Genomic DNA, 24,182 nt, shown 5'->3' with positions numbered 1-24,182 from the left:
CATTGCACATTTGAAAGTCTTCGATTCTGATATCAAGGGGATCCGAGCATGAACGAGGGGGATCCATATCAAGGGGCTCTGAGTCCGAACAAGGGTGATCCATTTCAAGGGGAGCCAAGTGCAAATGAAGGAGATCCGTGGTCCGAGCTCGAACGAGGGAGACCAGTTGTGAACTTGTGAATGTGAAAACCCTGACAAAGGAAAGCCCTCACAAAGGAAAGGAACTTTTGTGTTTTGTTTGTTACATCAGACACTCTGCAATAAGAGACTGTCATTGGGAGAGAGACTTTGGAAGAAGGCCCTGGTGCCTATGATTTGAACTGTTACCTCGTGACCAAGAAGCCAGAGTGTGTGTGAAGCTCCCAGGTGCTGCCTTGCTCCGTGCTGAAAACGTGGGAAAGGAAAGCCAACTGCTTAACCGTCCTGACATATTGTTTCTTTAACACTTTTCTTTTGCATACACTATTGTCCCACACCCTTTTGTATTTATAAGTAAGGATTGGCATTAGGTTTATTAGTATAGTGCCTTTTAGAGACTCCACTAGGACTGCGTTATTATTTGATGGTCGTAGCTTGCTCCCATCCTTAGATTTAGGTTTAGATAGGCGTTCAACCAACCCATTTGTAGTTCAATAAACACTCTTGAACTGTGAACACTTGTGTCTGTCTTCACTGTTTGATACCATGCCTTCCTTAAAACGCTCATCAATTGAAGGTGCTCCCCTTTGGCTTAACCTCAGCGCTCAACTTTTTCACCAACCTGATAGCAGCACACATCAGAAGATAGGGTGTTCATGTATTCCCATACCTGGACTACTGGCTGATCCGAGGAATATCCCCAGAGCAGGTATTGACACAGCACTAGGAAACCTGCCCTCTGCTTCACAGGTCCGGCTTCTCCCTACATTTCCAGAAGTCCCTTGTCATACCAACATAGAAGCCCCAGTTCATCAGAGCAGTCCTAGACACATTGGGGGGAAGGCTCCCCCACCCCCCGAAAGAAAGAGTCGCCGGTGTCCGTCAGATGGTTGTGGTTTTCCAGAGCCAAGACAGTCTACCAGCGGCTTCCTTCCTCCGCCTCTTATGTCTCATGGTTTCCTTGATTTTTCTTGTGCCAGAGGCCAGACTGTGAATGCAATCTCTGCAGTGCATGTTGAGGGATCAATTGTCCCAGTCCTGCAATGCCATGAAGGACATTCTCAAGGTGTCGAGGTCAGTGAAAAGCAGCCTATCTTGGTGGTCCAGCAGAGAGAACATGATGATGGAACCGTTTTGGCCTCCGTGGCCCCAAACCCAGGTGGCCACCTATGCGTCCTGTGGTGACCTGCAGGTGAGCAGCCTTTGGTAACCAATGGAATGCCAGAGGCATACCAACAGGCTGGAGTTGTGACCGATAAGGTTGGCCCTGATGACATTTGTGCCCTCTCTCAAGGAGAAACACATCCCTATTCTGACAGACAACACAGTGGCCATGCACTATCTCCACAAACAGGGAGGTGTTCAGTCTCTGCCCCTATACAGAGAGGCGCTGCAGCTATGGTTCTGGTTGCTGGAGTTACGTATCTCTGCTTCAGCTGTTCATCTAGCAGGAACAGAGAACGGACTGGCGGATGCTCTGAGCAGGCAGAGCACGGTCTCACACAAGTGGCAAGTGTGCCAGGAAGTTCTCAAGGAGATCTTCGCTCAGTGGGGTACCCCAACAGTAGATCTGTTTTCCACGAGGTCCAACACAAAGTACAGACAGTTTTGCTCGAGGGAATTCCTAGCGAAGAGTTTACAAGCGGACGCATTCCTGGTGGAGAGGGTCTTCGACCTCCACTATGCGTTCCCTCCAATACCTGTCTTCCCGTGGGCTCTCAGGTGGGTGAGGAGATTTTGAGCCGCCATGATCCTGATCGCCCCGGATTGGGCGAGGAGAACATGGTACTTGTAACTCCTGGACTTGGCCATCTGCCCATCTCTCTGGTTGCCACGACGGCAGGAACTCCTATCCCAGTCTGTAAGGTGGGGTACTTCACCCAAACCCAGATTACCTCAACCTACATGCGTGGCTCTTGAGCGGATGAGATGTGATGAATGGTACCTCTCAGAAGAGGTACTAGAGGTGCTACTGGCTGCATGCAGACTGTCTATGATCTCTTTGTACGCATACAGATGGAGAAGATTGGAGGCGTGGGTTAGGGAATGCAGGATAGCCCCTATCACTTTTCCCATCACTACAGGGATGGAGTTCCTTCTATCACTGTCCTCTTCAGGCCTTCAGATATGATATGGCATTTATAACGTGCATATACACAAGTGTTTCAATGCGCGACGCAGCAAGTGAGGGGGAACAGAGGGAAGACAGAGAGAGCGATCCTACTAGGCCAAGTGTCATTCAGATGGCGCAAGTGCAGGTGAAGGCGGAAGAGGAAAAGTGCTGAGTGGGAGGTGGGTGGGGACTAGTAAAATACACAATAATAGAAGCAGGGCCGGCAAGTGCAAGGTTAAGTGCAGACATCAAGTGTCAAATGCTGGTAGGGGACTGTAGGCATACAGAAAACAGTCCCCAATTGCAATGGTTGCCAGGGAGGCATTGCAGGTGTCTAACTGGTGGGGGAGGGGACCTTGGGCCCGAGAACAGAGGGTGGGCAGGTAACCAGTACAGTTTCAGCCAGGAAATCAGAAGGGGAGAGGAGGAGAGAAAGCAGAAGCAAAGAGGAAGGTTTTGAGGTGCTTCCTTGTCCTTCTGTGGCAGCGTTGTCTGTTTTTAAAAGGTCTCTGGATCAAGGATCCTTCTTGACAATCCTGGTTATGTCCCAATTCCTGAAAAGCCTTGTAATTAGGTTTCCCCCTACTCCGTTTCTGGTGCCAGACTGGGACCTAACCTTGGTTTTGACATTCTTGATGGTGGCTCCGTTTGAGCCTATGCATTCATTTCCTATCAGGCTACTTACCCTGGAAACTGATTTCCGGGCACAATCACGCCAGCAAGACATGTAATGAGCTGCAGGCCCTATGCTGCAAGCCACCTTTCCTACGATTCTTTAAGGAGAAAGCTTCACTCAAGGTGCATTCTAAATTCCTGCCCAAAGTGGTTTCTGAATTCCATGTGTCCCAGAGCATTGATTTGCCAGTGTTTTATCCTCTTCCTCCTTCTGAAGAGGAGGAGAGGCTGCACAGGCTGGACCTCAGAGGGCTCTCAGCTTTTATGTGGCTAGGACAGCGGAATTTAGGCATGATGACCAAATCATTGTGGCTTTCTCTCTGTCCAGGAAGGTTCTTGCTGTGTCCAAATACACACTTTCACTATGGATATCTCTCTGCATACTTTTCAGAGAGCCGGTAAAGATCTGCCAAGAGGCTTCGGGGCACATTCCACCAGGGGTGTGGCGGCAGCATCTGCATTGCAGAGGGGTGTGCCAGTACAGGAAATATGCTGCTCCATATGTTTACCAAGCATTACTGCTTGGATGTGGCACGTGGTTCGGACGCTTGACAGAGCGGTGTTGCAGAGCTTTCTTGTCTGAGGGCTTTCCACCCCTCCCCCCCAGCTCTTTGCACTACTTTGGGACTCTATCTAATTAGGAATGCAGAATGCAATCCATTGAAGGAGAAATAACTTACCGTTAATGTTCTTTCTATTGATTCTTCTCCCACAGATTCCTCAATACTCTCCCACCCCCCCACTACGAAAAGTGGCCTGCAGTCTATATGTGATTGTCTTCCTCTAATGGCACAAGGTAATGATTATTAGCTGTTAGGCACAGTTTCATGCCTTGCTTTATTAGTACTGTTAGTCAGTGACTTTCAGCACGGTTCTGTTCCTCATGCACACACAAAAATGTATGGCTATTTTCAAGCCGAATCCTATGGATTCTTCCTCCGCGGCTGTTGAGCTCGGGGGGCGAGGGAAGATGTGGAACTGAGGTACAGGGGCGTAGTGACATAATATATATATATATATATATATATATATATATATATATATATATATATATATATATATATATATATATATATATATGATTGATGTCACGTCCAGAGCCGACGAGTGGCACAATCGGGTCAAGAGGAGTCGACGGTTGATGTCGAATCGTACTATGCCCGCTGTTAAAAAGGTTTATGAGCAGCTGCTGCTTAAATGGATATCTATCTGGTGAGGAATCTGTGGGAGAAGAATCCATAGAAAGAACATTACTAGTAAGTAATTTCTCCAATCGGGCTTGCTAACCAAAGTTCATATCACAATAATACAGTAATAAAATGAATTAACACATTAAACAATGTTCCCAAAACTAAAATCACATTGTATTGTACTTGTCATTTATATAGCGCCTTTTACCCTTATTATAGTCTCAATGCGCTGTTAATGGGACTGCTTTCGGAGGACCGAAGTCCAGAGTTTTGGAGGTCTTTGAGTAAGATAAGGATGCATATGTGCATTTGGCCAAATAAGCAGTGCTGGTCAGGCTCTGGTAGAGAGCAGCCCTTGTGGTCAGGTATGTGGATGGATGCTGAGAGGAGTCATCAGATGGTGTGTGTGCTAGAGACTCGCTATGTGTTCAGCGTACCCAAATTTGTCATAGATCCTCACTGCATTCTGATGTCAGAGGTGTTGTGGCATAGTCTGGTGTAAGTAGGCAGACACTTATGTGATCAACTTGACTGAATTTTGTCGTAAGTCCTTGCTGTATTTTGATGTGTGAGGTTAGCCATGCCTGCGGCCAACGTCCTCTGGATTGGTGCGTTATACATACTGAGATTGGTGGTGATTTGTTGTTTGTGCACCCGGTCAGGTAATTGGTTTGTTCTGTCGATTTTTGCAGCTGCGATAAAACAGTTAGCGACAGCAACAGTCTATGCTCCAAATATTTGCTCCAACTATTTGCGATAAAAGGAGCACGGGTTATACTTCCAGTTTCTTCTAGGCGGATAACAATGCAAGTCTAACCATATATAGAGCGCTTACTTGACCTTTACAGTTGTTACCTTTTCTATGGGCGCGCCAACCTATAGTTCAAACTTGTGCAATACCAGCCCGTCCCCCCTTCCTTGCAGAGTGATTCCAGGCCTGGTTCTTGATCGCCCTTCTAGAGTATTGCACGGGGGACATCCACATGGCCTACTGGTGCGAGACTGGCAATGGCACACGTCCTCCCATGACAATTCCCTGCAATGTGTCCCAATCTGTCCAATTGCGATGGTGGTAATTCTATCACAACCACTGGGAGTACAATTTGCCTGTTTTCATAAATTCATTACATTTCCCTAAAACACTTTAATTTTCTGTCATATCTTGCACCTGCATTACATTGTTAATTTAAATTGGGTTCTAGATTCTCTTGCTAATGATTTATCTACGAAATAAGGGGGTTTCTAAAGTGGCATACTTCAGAATCTTGGCTAACAAGTTTTCGTGGGGGAAAAGCAATGGTAAGGAAGGCATGGTATCACCAGTAAGACAGACATAAGTGACCACAGTTCAAGGGTGTTTATTGAACTTCAACATGGGTGTGATAAATGCCTATCTAAGCCTAAATCAACAGATGGGAGCAAGCTACGACCATCAAATAATAATAATGCTGTCCTAGTGGAGTTTTGTCAAAATAAAAGGGCCTATACTAAAACACCTATTGCCAATCCTTACCGCAAAATATAAATAGTTTGGGGTGGTGTTCATGAAAAAGAAAGAGGGGTTCGCAAAATGATATGTCAGGGTGTTCAGGCCGTTGGCCTCACTTCCCCACATTTTTAGCACGGGAGAAGGCCGTTCACTCGAGCAAAGCACGAGGATACCGTTCCATTACCAGCATCAGGGCCTTCTGTGCCCAAGTCTCTCTACTTCTCAAAGGTCTCTTGATTCAGAGGACCTGATGTACAAAACAAAAACACAAAGTTCCTTTCCTCATAAGTATTCAGTTTGGGCGTTTCACCCTGGATCCCATTTAGCCGGGCTCAGATCCCTTTTTTATCACAGTCGTTATTGTGGATCCCATTCTTCTGGGCTCAGATCCCCCTTTTTACAATGTTCAGAGAATATTCTTTCTCGGGTGACTCAGGGTTCACCCCGGATCCCCCTCAGCCGGGCATGAACCAATTTCAATTCGCATTACAGTATCAAAGACTTTCAAAAGTGCACAGGGTTTAGCGTGACCTGTTGCAGGACCACTTCAATTTCTAAATTCTCTTCTCACAGTCACCAACCAGTTGGATACCTATCAGAGACCTTTGAATGAGCACCCACGTGGTGCCGACCCACTCTTTCTATGGCATATTTCTTGGCCTCCAAAGTTCAGTCACTCCTCTGGTTTTCAATTATATTCACGTTGCTCGTCACATACGTTTCACACACTTCCCTTTAGATTCTTTCATACAAAGTTACCGCTTGCAACCTCGGTTCTAACACAAGGGGGCTACTGATGTGGCATACTGCTGGGAACCCCAGGCGCTTTTCTGGAAGTAACAAGAATTCCACCTATTCTGAGAGGCAACTTCCTGATATGAATCACAAAAGTAAACGCAGCAGCCGGTGTTGAGGAAGGGACCCCTATGCCCATATATTCCAATTGTTTAATACAGCAGTAGCCAACACGTGTTTTCAACCACACAGTCTTCTTCTGGACAATTACAATGTCATTAGCACGTTGTTATGAACAAACATTAGGAATGTCCACAACCACAGATTTGGGGTGCAGGCAGGGAATTTTTGTTATTGACATAATAATTTGAAAAAGAAATAAGTCACATATAGTACATACCAATTATATCGCCAAGTCATAAAAGTGGCACATAAAACAAAAGAGGGGGAGGGTAAAGGTAACAATAAATAAACCGAGTTGATGACAATCATTACATTCCATTTGTTAAATAACTAAAAACAATCCTAAAGAACACAAACATCATTATACTCAGCTTCACTATGTGTGATTTGTCATTGGAGGGCACTTAACCAAGGGATGACCTCTATTACCGTGCACCAAGGAAAGCAACACCAGGTCTGAGTAGTTGAAACAAGCTCAATTTAAACATGCAAGGCAAGGCTTTGAATATTTAAAATATTCTGTTATTAGATGCAGTACTGTGCGATAGACGTAGTGTGTATGTGGAGATTGTTATCCGGACCTTAACTGAAGCTATATAATGCCAGCGTGGCATGTAAAGTGCTCAGGTGTACCTACCTGAGTTGGTTTGAGTATGAATCCTATTTGGAAATGTGGAGAGGGAACAGAGTCGTAGCTTATAACATTCAAGCTTGGAGAATGTTCCACATGTTATAATTATTCAGGCATTAGCTACCTAAAACCAAACTTAGGATCCAACGTGCCTGACTCCAAAGGAATACTTTGTCCAGCTGGTATTAGTTGTGCTGCTGGTACATCCAAGTAGACAAATGTTAGATTAGACCTCATCATTGAGGCAAACAATAAAATTGTCTCAAGTGTCACGAACATAAGCTCATGTCAGAGACCACTCATACCTTGTGTCTCTACCTGCCTGCCGAAGTAAACATTGTCTAAGTTTGCTACGCTAGTTCACTGATACAAAAACTCCAGCTACAATTACGGGAAATAGAAACAGGACTTGTGGTCTTTCGACACAATGTGCACCATTTTGGGTGGGGCTAATATCCAGCCCGCGAGTTAGAAATGTGAATAGATACCATGGGCAATGTACCCCAAACTGTGCTGACCCTATCTATTTATTATATTTATTATTTAAGCAAATTACCTGATTGTAGACAGACATCTAATATAGGCTCATGTTCTCATTAGTAATTCCACAATCAGCCTTATGCAAATGCAAAAATGGATATTGCACATCCTGCATATCCTAATGCCGCCGCCATCTTGGTTAGGGCTAGTTCGAACGCTGCACTGTACAATGGCAAATTTGAAGTATATATTCTGCTCAGTCAGTATTAATCTCAAGTTGTGAATTGGAAATATGGATAGATGTAGTGGGGCCAATATACCCCAAACTGTCCAGATCCTATCTATTTGTTCTTTAGGGTAATGAAGTTTGAAGCTCAAGTGCTTATTTCAAACAGCTCGCCTCTGGTGTTGCCCAGGCGCAAGTATACAGGTTTATACAATTGGAAATAACATTGCTACCAATGTTTTGATAACAATTTGTTTCATCGCCCTATGTATACCCAATATGGTAATCATTCGGGATAATTAACCAAAATATGGAAAACTGCAGAACAACACTGAAGCAGACATTAATTCTATGCCACTGGTGTTCTGATTCAAATCATTAACAATTCTGTATATAAATTAATATCAAATAGTTACATGCCTAATTTGGATTCACAGAAATACAGAAAACTCATGGTCTGTGTTAAGACCATTATGGACTGTCTATATTTACAAATAAGACGAAACTCTTATTTGTCTCAATCCTAATTCTCGGTCGCCACCACGAGGTGGCACGGGTGCCTGTGTCATTCCAACAAATCTTAATGCTTGAATATTATCCATCTGATTTTGCCAATGGTTGGCTAGGGGGTATTTGGCCTCTTGGCTTAATATCGTGCTCATATGTTCCCGAATTCTGACCTTGAGGGCTCGTATTATGCGGTCAATGTAATGTGAACCACAGATGCAAATAATACAATAAACAACACATTTAGAATTACATTTGATAAACTGTCCGATTTTATAAGTTCCAAGTTTCCCAAACTTGATCTCATTAGTGTCAAAGGCGTATGGACGCATTGAACAGCCTCTGCATTTGTGTAACCCCCCCGCGCGATTTTTGTAACCAACTTCCTGTCTGTCGTGTCTCCTTCATAAATGATGGACACAATATATTTCTCAGTGTAGGTGCTTTGATATAATATGAGGTTTAGTGTCTATGCAATTAGATAAATCTTTATCCAATGTAAGAATGTGCTAATGTTTTTGCAATATTCGAAATATAGATTGGCTGTCTGCATTATAACTGGTAATAAATCTAGTAGCCAAAGGGCTGATATCTTGTACTTTTGGTTTAGGAGTGAGTAAAGAATTCCTGTCAAGGACATTGACTTCTCGTTGCGCTTTATCTAGTGTTGCTGCTGGATAGCCTCTAGCCAGAAATCTGTGTCTAATATCGCTGTTTTCGGCCTGAAATTCACATTCCCTACTACAATTGTGTTTGGCTCTTATCAGCTCCCCTTTGGGTATATTCTTGATCACCGTTTTTTGTGGCAACTGCTAGAACGCAATAGGGAATTAACCGATTTTGGTTTCCTAAAGGTTTGAGAAATAAAACCTGTGGTGGTAATTGTTTTTCTGAGGTCTAAGAAATCAATATTCCATGTACTTCTCATGTGCGTGAAAGCAAGGCCCCAGTTATTGGAGATGAGGTACTACACAAATTACAATAGTTCTGTTCCAGTCCCTAGCCACACCATGATAACATCATCTATATAACGCCTCCATAGACGAATGTGATGCTGGAAGCTCAATTAGAAAATACATGTTCCTGCTCTGTTGTGCATGAATATGTTGACTAATGCCGGTGCACAGCTTGCTCCCATAGCATTACGACCTTATGGACGTAATAAGCGCCAATGAACAAGAACACATTGTTAGCTAGTGAAATTGCAAGAACTTCCTTCACCATCTCAAGATGTTGGTAAAATGATGCTGACTTGTCCCTAAACATATAATCCACACTTTCTAATGCTAGATTATGTTGTATGGAAGTATATAAAGCCTTGATGTGTAGTGTGACTAGGCTAAAATTGACACATATTTGCTAATCATTGAACATGTTCAGCACATGCATAGTATCCCATATATAGGTGGGTAATGCTTCTACTTCTGGTAGGAGGCATTCATTGATATATAATGATAAGGGGTTGGTGGGCCAAACCTTACCACTCATTATAGGCCTGCCCTCTGGGATTCTAGCAAAGTCTTTATGGATGTTAGGCAGAAAATAAATAGTAGGAACAGTCAGTCGTTGAACCATCAGATATTGTCAGATATTGTCTCTCTCTGTCTGATAGGAGCCCCGTTTGGTGCCACCTCAAGATCAATTGGCTTGCCAATGAAAAATCTTACTAGTGGGATTAGATGCCAACACCATTTAACAGCTTGGAGTATTCAAGCGATTCATAATCATCTTTATCAAGAATAACGACATTCCCACCCTTGTCTGCCTCTTTGATAACTTTGGTGTCATTTTCAGACACATTTTTCAAAGCCAAAGATTCATAGAGTGATAGGTTGAAACATTGTTTAAACTTTTTGTTGAACATCTTTTTGGACATTTGTTGGTCTGCAAGTGCATAGATGTCCCTGGAAACGGCTTTATGAAAGGCGTTGAGTACATACTTGCCTGAAAACATGGGAGTGAACTTGAATTTCTTCATAAGTTCTTTAATTGCCAAATTGTGTTGATCAATTTTAAGATCTTTTAATACTTCTGATATGGTCAATTCAGGAAGTCTTGCTCTGTCTTCCATGGATACTAGCACATGGGTACATAAGGCCGTTTGCAACAAAATATCTGAAGGTGAACAATATGCTTGCAATGGTACAAACTGCTTCACTTTTTTAATTTTAATTTACGAACAAATTTGAAAAGATCAATTTGAATGTCCATAAAATTATTGAAAGATGATGGGCAAAAGAAAGTCCTTTATTGAGTCATAACTTCTTGTGATGAGAGCTGGTAGGTGGATATATTGTTTACTAGGTTAGTAGTCTTCTCTTGTTCAGTAATTCTCGCTGTGAGGCTCCTGTAAATGGGCGGGTTAATGGAGGACCGTTTCTCCTCTATTGTTTCTCACCCCCGCAGCCCCTTAATTTCTGGTGGTTGTTAAAATATTGCCGACTAGGAGGTCTTGGAACCTGACTTGTTTTGTAGCAGGGTATTTGTTCTAAAAAAGAAGAAGAGGAAGATGGGAGCGCCGGGGGCACTGCCTCATTTTCAATGCTACTGGCCTCTGATGGGCAAGATTGACTGGTACTGATAGGTCAGATATCTGATTCACTCTCAATATCTGAGCTAGCCGGCAATGCAGCCACACTGCTTGCCTGTGATCTAGAAACATCATCATATTTAGGTTGAAAAGTATAGACCCTGTTGACTCTTTAATCATTATTATCTCTTGAGAATTTGCGAGATTTTCTCAATTTAATCTAGTCCTGATGTTGGCGCAGAATCGAATACAGCGTTTTGTAATTCTTATCTTTCGTGGCATTGGGGGAGTCAAAACAGTTCGATCTCTTGTATCAATGCATCGATTTGAACTATGATGCAAGCATGTTTCCGCTCTGCATGTTCAACAAGTAACATGATCATGGTATTTGAACTGGCTGTGATATTTTCTTCCCATTGGTTCGCTAAATCATTATCCAGTGTATTTTCAAAATCTGGTAAGTTTAAGATTGTAAGACCCCTCTGTATCTTATTTTGTACCAAATAATGCCTTAGAGTTGTTAGTTCCCAGAACGTGTTGATTTCCTTGATGCTAAATCTTTCCAGTTTCAAATATCTTTGATGTAGATCCTCATTTACTGCTGCCAAACATTTAAAAGGATTGAGGGTGGACCCTCGAGGTGCAAAGAGAGCTTTGATGTCCTTGCTGCGCGTCATAAAGTATTTTGCACAGTGAATTATTTCTTTTGTTTTTAAACACAATTTATTACGTTTGCAAAAAACAATAAGAACCATACATAAAGTATACAATGTCTCACAGTAAAACGTCAACGTAATTTGCTGAACAATTTAAACATTACATATCATCAAATTCATCAAAAATAGCTTCATCCTGCGAAACATAATATTCAAACTAACTAGTATACACAAAACAGCACAATAGACAACACAAATGGGAAGAAAAGAAGAAAAAATAATAAATTTAAATTTTTTAAAAAAAAAAAACACCCACCCCTTCATCTCCACCTCATTCTCTTACCTCTAAAATGACATATGCACCTGAACAATTCCACTGTCACATCAGTCATAAAGAGCCAAAAAAGGTCCCCATACCTTCATGTATTCCTCATTTCTATCTTTATTTTCCAATGAAACCTTATCATATTGTGATAAAACTTGCAATTCAGTCAACCAGTCATCAACATTAGGCTTTATTCTCTTTTTCCAAATTCTGATAATTATCTTAGTTGCTACCATCATAGCCCTATCAATCCAATTAGAATGTTTCCTAGCACGCACACATCTATCAATATGAGATAATAAAATTGTGTTTGACTTATTTCTAATGGAAAATTGGTATTCAATTTGTATGGTGTAGACAGCTGCCGGATTCCACTGCTATTGAACACTAGGGGGCTACTGATGTGGCATACTGCTGAGAACCCCAGGTGCTTATCTGGAAGTAACAAGAATTCCACCTATTCTGAGAGGCAACTGCCTGAAATGATTCAGAAAAGGAAATGCAACAGGCAGTGGTGAGGAAGGTGCCCCTATGTCCAGGGGACCCGCAATTGAGAACAGTAAACCAAAATGGTTTCAACACCACATTGTGCAAATACGTAGAACAATCGCAATTTGTATATTCCATTTTTTTAATACAGGAGTAGCCAGCACGTGTTTCGACCGCACAGTGTTCTTCTGGGCTATTACATTAAATCCAATGTCATCCGCATATTGTTATGAACATATATCAGGAATGTCCACAACCACAGATTCGGGGTGCAGGCAAGACATTTTTGTTATTGACAATAATAATTTGAAATAGAAATAAGTCACATATAGTACATACCAATTATATTGCCAGGTCACCAAAGTGGGACATAAAACAAAAGAGGGGGAGGGTAAAAGTAACAATAAATAAACGGAGTTGATGACAGCGATTACATTCCTGATATTGAATAACTAAAAACAATCCTAAATAAGACAAACATCGTTATACTCAGTGTCGCTATGTGTGACTTGTCATTGGAGGGCACTTAACCAAGGGATGACCTCTATTACCGTGCACGAAAGAAAGAAACACCAGGTCTGAGTGGTTGAAACAACCTCAATTTAAACATGCAAGGCAAGGCTATGAATATTTAAAATATTCAGTTATTAGATGCGGTACTGTGCGATAGATGTAGTGTGTATGTGGGGATTGTTATGCAGACCTTAACTGAAGCCATCTAATGCCAACGTGACATGCAAAGTGCTCAGGTGTTGGTTTGAGTATGAATCCTATTTGGAAAAGAAGAGAGGGAACAGAGTCTTAGCTTATATATAACATTCAAGCTCGGAAAAAGTTCCATATGTCATAAGTAATAAGGCATTAGTTACCTAAAACCAAACTTAGGAGCCAATTTACCTGACTCCAATGGAATTCTTACTCCAGCTGGTAATAGCTGTGCTGCTGGTACGCCGCTCAAAAGTAACAAACTCGGTTGAATCTTGGGTATACACCCGAGTAGACAAATGTTACATTAGACCTCATCATTGAGGCAAACAATTAAATGGTCTCAAGTATCACGAACCTAAGGTCATGTCGGAGACCACTCCTACCTCATGTCTCTAGCTGCTTGTCAAAGTAAACATTGCCTAAGTAAGCGGCGCTAGTTCACTGATGCAAATACTCCATCTGCAATTACGTGAAATAGAAACAGGACTTGTGGTATGTTGACACAATGTGCACCATTTTGGGTGGGGCTAATATCCAGCCCGCAAGTTCCAAATGTTAATAGATATAGCATGGGCAATACCCCAAACTGAGCCGACCCTATCCATTTATTATTTAAACAAATTACCCGATTGTAGGCAGACATGTAATATAAGCTCTTGTTCTCATTAGCTAATTCCATAATCAGCCTTATGCAAATGCGAAAACTGACATCGGACATCCTGCATATCCTAATGCTGCTGCCATCTTGGTTAGGGCTAGTTCGAACGCTGCAGCAAGATGCAGTAGATGTTTGTGTTCTTTAGGGTTGTTTTTAGTTATTGAACATCAGGAATGTAATCGCTGTCATTAACTCAGTCTATTTATTGTTACTTTTACCCTCCCCCTCTTTTGTTTTATGTGCCACTTTGGTAACTTGTCGATATAATTGGTATGTACTATATGTGACTTATTTCTTTTTCAAATTATTATTATGTCAATAACAAAAATGCCCTGCCTGCACCCCGAATCTGTGGTTGTGGACATTCCTAATGTATGTTCATAACAATGTGCTAATGACATTGGATTTAATGTAATAGCCTAGAAGAAGACTGTGTAGTAGAAACACGTGTTGCTACTCCTTTATTACAAAATTGGAATATACGAGTTGAGATTGTTCTCGGTATTTGCAGTGTTGTGTTGAAACCATTTTTGTTTTTTGGTTCCAACACAGGCTGGTCTGGTATCAGTCTCTCTGACTCACTGGCTGTGCTGTCTTCACTGGCGCTGCTTTGCTGTAGGAGCCAAGGACAGTACCTTAAGGTTATTATTTTCTAAGGTTCACGAAAGTAACAATCTGAAAAGGTCAAAGGCACTTCCTTCCTTGCAACCCGCGACCCTCTCTGGTCTCGCAGTCTTTCTCCTTGTATTAAACTTCCATCTTGGAACTGCTGCTTCCTCATGTGCTTTGCCTTACTCAGAGTATGCTTTCATGCTCCCACTTTTATCCGTGTGGGGAGGTGTGATGGAAGTCGTGTGTGTATGTAATGATCAGTAATTGCCTGACCTTGCCTGACCATTGTATTGGGACATGTCAGGTATACGGCTCTGGTGTTAGTCCTTTTTCTTTCGCTCATGGTGAACTGTCTGTGAGAAAGTGTTTGTGTTGGGAAAGAGGGGGGAGGGTTTAGTTCCTTGGTATCCTAATTGGCAGGATGGGGAAAAGGTGTTATAGGGAAGGGGATACCGCATCTCACCATCCGGCGTCCCACTCCCACTCCCCGAAGACCCCTCAACCAGGTGATCCTCCCGCACTGGTCCACACCCAGGAACTGGATCCAAAAGCAATGGCTGTGTCCAGGCCACCTGGATTATATATGCCAGGAGCCCATCTTTTTCTACATATCTGCCCACCTGGATGACAGATCCCCGGACACAAGCGGGTGAGACACTTGCAGGTTTCTCACGCTATGGTCTAAGATCATCTAATTCACCACAATTGTGATATTTTAAAAAGATATATTTGTATGGCTTGTTTGTATCATTTGGTACCCCTGCCCAGAACATGCATATCGTATAAAAAAGCAATTTTCAAAATTAACATTGTGTTTTGCAGAGATGCAGAGAATTACAACCAGACATTTGCAAGTTGAATTTTAGTTTCCTTAAAATATACTAAGTTGAGAACCTTATTCTACATAATTACAAAAATATAATTATCATTATTATTATTATTATTATTATAATGGCTCTGCTTCTTTGAGTAAGTCAGTTACATGCAATATTTTCTACAGAAAAAGCATTCTTGGTGTAAAGTTGGGGAAATGTTGCAATGGTTAGAAGCACATTGTTTAAATATGCTGGCAGCTGCTTGCAAATTGATGCACCTGGGCCCTCAGGGGTCTGCAGTAACCTTTCAGTAAGTGATCATGGACATCCTAACTAGTTAATATGATGTTCAATCAATTGAGATGTCCCAACTCGAGAATTATAATTATAATCTGTTGTGATGTTACAAATAGACCAATATTATGATTTGTTTTTTGTAATTATAACATGCTAATATTTTCTGTAAGTCATTTGGATTTGGGCAGTTTTGAATAACATTGTCTGATAATGCTCCCCTTGATGCAGATAAAACCAGTTCTGTTTACTGTTCATGCTGTCGTCACAACCTCTGATTTGGAGATCAGCCCAGCCGAGGTGGATTTTGGATTCTGCACCATCTATGAGGCAGTTCAGACCACTGTGAAGATCACCAATAAATCCATCCTACCCCAGGAGTTTGGATTTGTAGGAGTCCCAGAGGTACAGACCACTTTCTTTTCCTTGACCATTGTGGAACTTGGATCTGAACCATACACACTCCTTGGCAGCATTTATAAGTCTGTGTATACTTGTCCACATCACACCATACAGTTCTAAGTCGAGCATTAACAAAACAAACCATAAAGGGGCACATCTTAAGAACGTCTAACAAAGAATATATAGTCGTGGTTGTTTGCAGTGGTTCTTGACGGAAGCAAGTGCACCGCTCAAGTGGAAACAGGGTGATCTAAAAAGGTTTATGTGGCATGCCTGTTTTTTGCAATCCAGTACCAGATTGCAAATAAAAGAGCTTGATTGTATACAAAGAAAAGAACATTCATGAAAATGCATTCTTGGTCTAAAGTTATGTGTGAATAAGGGCTTGCTGATGGATGACTTTACTGATCCTGACATTTACGCTGTAATTCCCCTAAAGGGGGCTAATGCAATAATGCAGGTAATAGATACACTGTCAACAGCTTCTCCTAAGGGCCACAACTTTGTGTTGGCACTAAAACACATGCCCTGATACCAGGTACGATGTATGTTTGGTCTTGATGGACCGCTGGGCATATCTGTATTGGGTGCAGATTTGCACAAGGAGGTCTGCTCCTGGGTGGAGTCACCGTTGGTGTCTGCACTGTGGTGCTTGCCCCTGGGTGGGGCTATCTGTGTACTTGCTCTGATGAGCTACTCCCAATGAGCCCACTGTAACATTGGCACTGTAATACATCACCCTAGAGGTGGCACATTGTGATGTATGGTGGTAATTGGTCCATCAGGGTATATGCCCTGCATCCAGGGGAGCAGAGTGGGATCTTGTTATTCAAAATCCACACAATGATGTGCTTCGCTTTGGTCATCTCTGGTTTCTGCACTATAAATATTGCTCAAAGGGGGTGTTACCTGTGGTGTTTGTTCCTGGGCATGCCCCATTGATGTGCTTTCCTAAAGGGTCTATTATAATACTCCTATGCTGTTGTCTGTTCCCGGTGAGAAGGGCCTTTGAAAATGACTGTAGAATGGTGTTGGCCAGGATGCTTTCAGTACATGGTAAGTTTTCAACTATCTGTACCGTTTCTAAGGGATTGTGTGCTTCCACGGATTCCTCATCTTAGTGATTAATTTCCTGCTTTGCAATTGTGGAAAAATAAAATTGACAGCAGGGGGGCGGTGTGCAGCATCGGCGTTGATGTCCCTCAATGGTTTATATTCCCGCATCAGGGTGTGAAGTTGATGATGGTATAAATAGGACGCATCACGTCCTGTTACTCTCCGCTCTGTTTTCCTCATGCACAGCACGCTCTCAGAACGGATCAACTCGCCTCAGAGAATCTTTTCTTCGACGCAAGTCGTACTTTTGTGATTTGTTTGTAATTCTTTCACAATGTCTACGCCTAAAACAGTCTTCAATAGATTTGTGGACTGCAACTCGAAGATGTCGATCACTGATCTTCATAGAATTTGTCTCTGGTGCCTCAGCGAGGCCCATGACGTTGTTGAGTGTGGCTCCTGCCAATTGATGAAGAATAAGGCCTTGAAAGAGAGAAGGTTGAAGCTCGTCCTAGGTCATGGGTATTGAAATCTACGTCCTCCAGACCTTTCAAAAGAAAATCCTCAGAAAATAGGAGTTCTGTGGGGGACAAGTCTCCCGAAAGTTCTGAAAAACAGTCAAAGCACTCCAAGAGGAGTGATTATCGTCATTCCTCTTCTTCGTCTGCTTAGAAGGAGAGTAAGAATTGATTTTCTTCATCACATCCCTTGCCCGGCAGACATCAGGTATGTTTACCCTAGAAGACCACTTCAGCGGCTGAATGAGAACATTTTATAATTAAAATGTTGGAGGTGTTTTCGAAGTGGCTTCCTCTTGCCCCTCAAAAAGCCAAATAAGGCCCCAGATCCCATTGCATCCTCCAAGACCGTCGGTAAGTATGTTCAGGCTTTGACCCGCGTACCCAAAAGCCTGAGTCACAGGCCCTCTGAAAAGGCTACCCGAGTAGCGTCGACCACTGTGACCTCATTGATGCAAAACAAACTCATTGACATCCCTACAAAATAACCTCCAAAGTCAAAGGACGTCAGTGGAAGACTGCATTTTGGATCCATTTTTGAGGATGAGGATGATTTGAGGGCGACAATATGGTTCCCTTTGGGTATGAATGCTTTAGGGCTCTGAATTTCCCAGAAGAACTTATCTCGGAAGAATCTTGGATAGAAGACTTAGTCTCATGCCTCAAAGACACCAGTGGACTCCATACTTCTCTAAAAGTCGAATATGACACTCCTGATGTCCGCTCTCACCCGAATTCAGCATGCTGGACTGTGATGAACAAGGTCATTGAATATTTGGGCTGGGGTCGTCCGGCTAAGGACATCACGCAACATAAGTTTGCAGACATTCTACACAAGGGTCCTCCTAAAGAACCTTTACTACCTTTCCATTCAGCACTCGGGGACCCCCTTTTTAAGCTCTGGAAAAAAATAGGTACCACTCCTGCATTGAATAAGGAGTTAGTTCAAAAATGTAAGCCAACTTCATTGGACCCAGATTTTCTGTCAAGGCACCATACACCTGAAAGCTTAGTGGTGCGGACTGCTACTTCGGGGTTTAAGGCTTCGGCCTATCCTACCATCCATCCAGACAGGGATGATAAGCGTTATGATGCCCTACTTTAAAGAGTTTTTCAGCTCGGAGTATGGCTTTAAAAACTACTAACGCGTCCTGACTTTGCCAAACCCTGCAATCAGGTTTAGATGCATCAGACTGCATGGGTAGATGCATGGGATCTAGTGCAGGTATCGGGCGCTTTATGTGGCCGGTAAATCTGATTTTCCTCAGGTTGCCCAGGCAAGGCTTCTAGATATGCCCTTTGATGGGTCCAATCTGTTTGGTCGCACGGCAGACAATAGCGTTGAAAAATTGTACCATAGGCTTCAGCAAAATCTTTAGAAGCAGCCATCTGTTAACAACAGCAACAACCACCATCACAAATTTGGGTAGGGCTTTCCTTTCGATATTACTCTTCCTTTAGTGAACGAGGTAGATGTCAAACTGCTCAAAGACAAGAGCAATAAAGATTTGCACGTGCTCCAAGAGGTCGTGGAGGAAAACCTGCCTTCAGCCGGAGCCACAGCTCCAAAATGGGAGGCAGATTGTCCCACTATCTGCAAGAATTGTAATCCATTACTTCAGATACATGGGCCTTGCAAACAAGTGCCCATGGGTATTATCTTCCATTTCTAATAGATTGTGTCCTCCCACAGATTTCTCACCTTAGATTTTTATTCTCCTGCTTTGCAGCTCTCTGAAACTGTTTTCCCAGCATGGGGCGTCATGCACACTGGCGTCGATGGCCATCGAGTCATTGCCTCCACGACTGGACGTGAATTCGATGGAGGTACAAATAGCACGTCCTCTGCCACTCTGTTTTCTCCAAAATTATTTCGAATTTTCTAGTAGAGTTTACATCATATCTACTCTGAAACCCTCCGGTTTCAAAAAGTGCTGCGATTGCGGTGCACACATGTTGCTTACTGATCCTCACAGAGTTTATCTGTGGTGCTTAGTGTGAAGGCATCATGAAGGAAGACACAAACAACAGATTCAAAGTTCAAACAAAATGTATTTATTAACTTAAATGTCAGGATGTTTTAAGGCCTTGCTTGCCCTATCCTAAGGTTGGATTTCCCTACCTAAATAAACTAAGGATAGTCAAAGTCAGTAAGTTCAACTTAAAAGTCTGTCTGTGTCCAAAACATGTATTCGCCCTCACAACTAAAGCTAAACACTCTGTAGGGATATCAACAACAAAAGAAGTAGTGTTCCAAAGAAGGGTCTGAGCTTCTTTCAGCTCTTCGCTTACTTTCTAGCTCCCCTTCTCCAAGTTCAAACAACAGCCCCACAAAGGTTTGGGGTGCCCTTCCCCAAGAAAACACCACAGTTCCAGGATGATTTTATTCCTGCTCTTCTTCACTTGCCGGAGCCTTGCTCCTTGGGCACTGCAGCCCTCCACCTTGCTACAAGCATCCTCCCACGAGCGTGTGCCTGCTAGGGTAAACACTTCTAATCACGTTGTGCGTTGTGCTGGCTGCGCAATTTTTTTGGATCATCATATTTAAAATAAATAATAATCTGCATTTTCAGCTGGTGTGGAGTGATTGCGTGAAGTGCAATCTTCATTTCTCTTGTATCCATTGCCTGGGTTTTTGCGATTTGCGTGTGCTTGCTAACTGGGCCACACCATCCATGTACCCTCCCAACATTACTGTTTCTTTTTCATTTTCATTTAACTGAGGTCCCTGCCTGTCCCGCACTCCCTTCCCCATTGGCTGCCTGGGTCTTCATAGGCCAATCAGGGTAACCGGGAGGTGATGGCTTGCTGAAAAACCACAACGAGGGCTCTTTCATTTATTCCTGCTCTTCTTCACTTGCCAGAGCCTCGCTGCTTGGGCACTGCAGCCCTCCACCTTGCTATAAGCATCCTCCCACCAGCGTGTGCCTGCTAGGGTAAGCCTTTCTAATCACGTTGTACATTGTGCTGGATGTGCGAATTATCAGATCATCATGTTTAAAAAAAAATAATCTGCATTTGCAGCTTGTGTACAGTGATTGCGTGAAGTGCAATCTTCATTTCTCTTGTACCGATTGCCTGGGTTTTTCCGATTTCACATGTGCTTGTTAACTGGGCCACACAATCCACAGACCCTTCCGAGATGGCTATTTCTTTTTCTTTTAACTGAGGGCCCTGCCTGGCCTGCACTTACTTCCTCATTGGCTGCTTGGGCCTTCATGGGCCAATCAGGGTGACCGGGTGCCGGCTGAACAACAAAGACCCACGACTAAGGCCCCTGCCTTCTCCCTGTCCACTACCAGAATGCTACACTGGGTCCTCTCTGTTCCCTTCACCTTAACAACAATGATACTATCACCTCACCCTTCTAAGAAACCGGACTGCCTTGACATTGTCACCTCATGAATTTAGGGTTAGTTCCCTCCTTCTGGAATCACTCCTTCCAGCTCTGACTAATACTGTCCTTTCTGCTACTTTCTCCCATGCAATTTCTCTGATTCGCAGGACTACCTAAATTCTTATGCTAACACCTGAACCTAAATTGGAAAGTCAAATTCTGCTGTTTTTTCCCTTTTGCTTGGAAGTGAAATTTTGCTGTTTTTGCCCTTTTGCTTGAAAGCCAAATTCTGCTGTTTTTGCCCTTTTGCTTGAAAGCCAAATTCTGTTGTTTTGCCATTTTGCTTGAAAGTCAAATTCTGCTGTTTTTTTGCCCTTTTCCTTCAAAGTCAATCTTTGCTGTTTTGCCTCTGGTCTGATAGTGTTGCTGCCCCTTTCTAACTTATCTGTACCTTGCTTGTCAACTGTTGCTTCTTTGTAATTTACCGCCCCAGTGACCTTACCACTTTCTTTGTTTCCACTCCTACCTGCCTTAAGTCCCCCCCCAACTGTTTCTCCTGCCTCTCCTCATTACCACTCCCATGGGGCTTTCTGTTTCTCGTATCCTCTGCAATTGCTTCTCCATTGACTATCCTTCCCTTCTCATAAAGTCTGGCAGGATACAGTTCAAAAAGGACATCCTGTCCTTAAACCCTAGCCTTCCTATCACCGACACCTACTCCTACGCTTCCTCCAGACATACCCTCACCGACATCCTCTTTGTCGTTCCTTTGCCAGATCTATGGACTCTTCATATGATCTCTGTGCTTTGTCCTATTTCCTCCTCTCCCATTAATGGTGGCACTCGTTGGGAAGTTCTCATGGCTTCCTTCGACTCCTCTAAAGGCATCATTAAAGTCTACCTTAATTGTACCGTCATGGTCCAAGGCCCTCAGGCCAATCTCCTCCTCTTTGATAGGCGCTTTCCTCGCCTCATCAATTTCCTCTTATCTCCTGCTGTTCCCACCTCTCCCCCCTTAGCTACCTTGCCCTCTCTCTCCTCCTCCCCTGCCCCTCGTAGGGCTCCTTCTCCTCCGCAGGGCATCCCTCTGATCTGTGCCCCTCTCCGGAAGGTCTTTAAGGCTAGCAACCTTCTACCTCTTGCCACTCTCAACTCTCACTCTGCTGTCAAACACTCCTCTGACATCTGCCACCTCCTTAAAGAAATAGACCTAGATATCCTTGGTCTTACTGAAACATGGTCCGAACGAGCCGCAACGCAGCGCCGATCCTGGCGTCAGACCAGGCTAACCAGCCACAAACAGCAAGTCTGCTGCCACCTGACTTCTGCCTTGATAAAGACTTCGGTTGAAACTCGCGTCGGCTGTTTTTTGTTTCACCAATATGTCACAAGAAGAACAATAGATATTATCTATGCTGTTTGAACACCAATAAAACCACAACCCACATGACTCAAGGACTGGACTTTTACTATCTGATCTTTTTCACAGTTGGACTACCAAACCCAGCCAGCGCCCACTACTAACAAAGGTTTGTCTCCCCACCACTTACTGAAACATGATTCACGGCCAGCTCTGTCACAAGTTTTGACACTCTCCTGCCTGACGGCTACAAGATCCTCTCCGCACCCAGATCCTCCCGGTCTGGTGGGGGTGTAGCCCTGATCTTTCCTGAGTGGATTCCTGCCTCTCTCATTCCCACTCAGACCTACTCCTCTTTTGAATGCCTTGTCTGTAGGCTCTCTCTATCTCCTAGCCATTCTCTTACTGTGGCTACTATCTTTCGGCCTTCTAGTCAAATCTGCTAATTTCTCTCTGAGTGGGCTGACCTCGCCTCTTCCCTCCTGGCCTCTACCACTCAACCCCTCCTCCTCAGTGACCTCAATATCCATATAGACTCTCCTTGTTCCTCCTCTTTACTCTTCTGTGACCTCTGTGACTCCCTCTCCCTTTCTATCCTCCTCTCCGGCCTGACTCACTCTGCAGGGCACACACTCGATGTCTTGATCTCCTCTGACCTCCCCCTTTCCATCCCTCTGACCTCTGCTCTCGCCTGGAGTATTATTCCCTCCATTCCTCTCATCTATCGCTCTCTTGCTCCTAGGTCAAGCCTACCCCAACACTGCCACCTACCTTCTCGGACATCCGGCCCATGAAGCGTGTGTCAGTTGAGGCTTTCCCCGCCACCTTCTCTCCCCCCGCCCCCTCCAACTCTGGCTGACTCACATCCTGACACAGCCTTGTCTCTGCTCTACTCTTCTATTTCTGATACTCTTGATGCTCTTGCCCCTGTCATGAGGATCCGCTTGAAGTCCAAATTCAAGTGCAATTCTTGGTATGACTCTGACCTAGATACACATAAACGAAAGTGTAGGGCGACAGAGAGGAAATGGAGGGCTTCTTGTTCATCCTCTGACAAACTGGCCTGTCGCCTGCTCCAAAAGAAACAAAAGAAATACTGACTCTCTGTCCTCACCAAAAAGAGAGCCCACATTCAAGTCTGTATCTCTGCAGCATCTAACAATTTGGCTGAACTCTTTAAAAACCGCAAGGAGATTGCCAACCCTGTTGCAGTCTCTACCCCTCCTGTTGCCTCCCAGGCTCTCTGCAATGCCCTTACCTCTTACTTTATCTCAAAAACCCAGGACGTCCTTCCACCCTTTCCTACCCTACCCCTTCCCTCCCCTCTGTTTCTGTTCATACTGACCCCCCCTCAGACTCACCCCACCCCCGTTCCCGTCCTTTCCTCTTTTCTCCCCTGACGAGGTCGCTAGACAAGTCCGATCTATGAAAGTCTCATCAAAACAGGTTCAACCCTGTTCCTCTAAAACCATCAAGGATCACATTGATACACTCGCCCCTGCCCTTGCTGATTTCTGCAATCTCTCCTTTGCCTCAGAATCCTTCCCCTCCCCTCTGAAGCACTCCCATGTGCATCCTCTTCTCAAGAAACCCACAGCTGATCCTTCTTGTCCGGCTAACTATCGCCCAATTTTCATTACTCCCTTTCTGGGTAAACCCCTTGAAAAGGTGGCCATCTCTCAGCTTAACCTTCATTCTGATTCTGTTGGATGTCTCCAAGATCACCAGTCTGGCTTTAGAGATGCCAGAAGCATGGGAACTGCTCTCCTGAACATCTGTGAACAACTGCTCAGATTCCCTCTGTCCTCTTCCTTATCGATCTCTCTTCTGCCTTTTACATGCTCAACCATACCATCCTGCTCAACTGTCTCCGTGACAAACTGGGTATCACCGATCAGTCTCTGGCCTGGCTGACCTCTTTCCTCTCTGATAGACCCTCCCAGGTTGAAATTGGGTCCTTCCTATCATCTATCTCCCTCTCTACCTGTGGTGTTCCTCAGGGGTCTAACCTCTCGCACTGGCTTCTCAACCAATACCTGGGAACTCTCGCTCACT

At 43.7% G+C, this 24,182-nt stretch overlaps 1 protein-coding gene across 3 annotated transcripts in view; it reads left to right on the top strand.

Annotated features, from left to right (window-relative positions):
- CFAP74 (cilia and flagella associated protein 74) overlaps positions 1-24,182 on the top strand; it is a 2,332,202-nt gene that overhangs the window by 1,430,406 nt on the left and 877,614 nt on the right. For all 3 annotated transcript variants that reach the window (XM_069610170.1, XM_069610172.1, XM_069610171.1), the window contains exon 25: positions 15,686-15,859. In XM_069610170.1, coding sequence (XP_069466271.1) covers positions 15,686-15,859 — 174 coding nt within the window. The remainder of the gene's footprint in view (positions 1-15,685; positions 15,860-24,182) is intronic.

The sequence above is a fragment of the Ambystoma mexicanum genome, chromosome 8, assembly GCF_040938575.1.
Source record: "Ambystoma mexicanum isolate Mex_15411 chromosome 8, UKY_AmexF1_1, whole genome shotgun sequence".
NCBI classification, from domain to species: Eukaryota; Metazoa; Chordata; class Amphibia; order Caudata; family Ambystomatidae; genus Ambystoma; species Ambystoma mexicanum.
The sequence above is the reverse complement of the archived record's forward strand: the minus strand, read 5'-3'. Positions and strand labels throughout refer to the sequence as shown.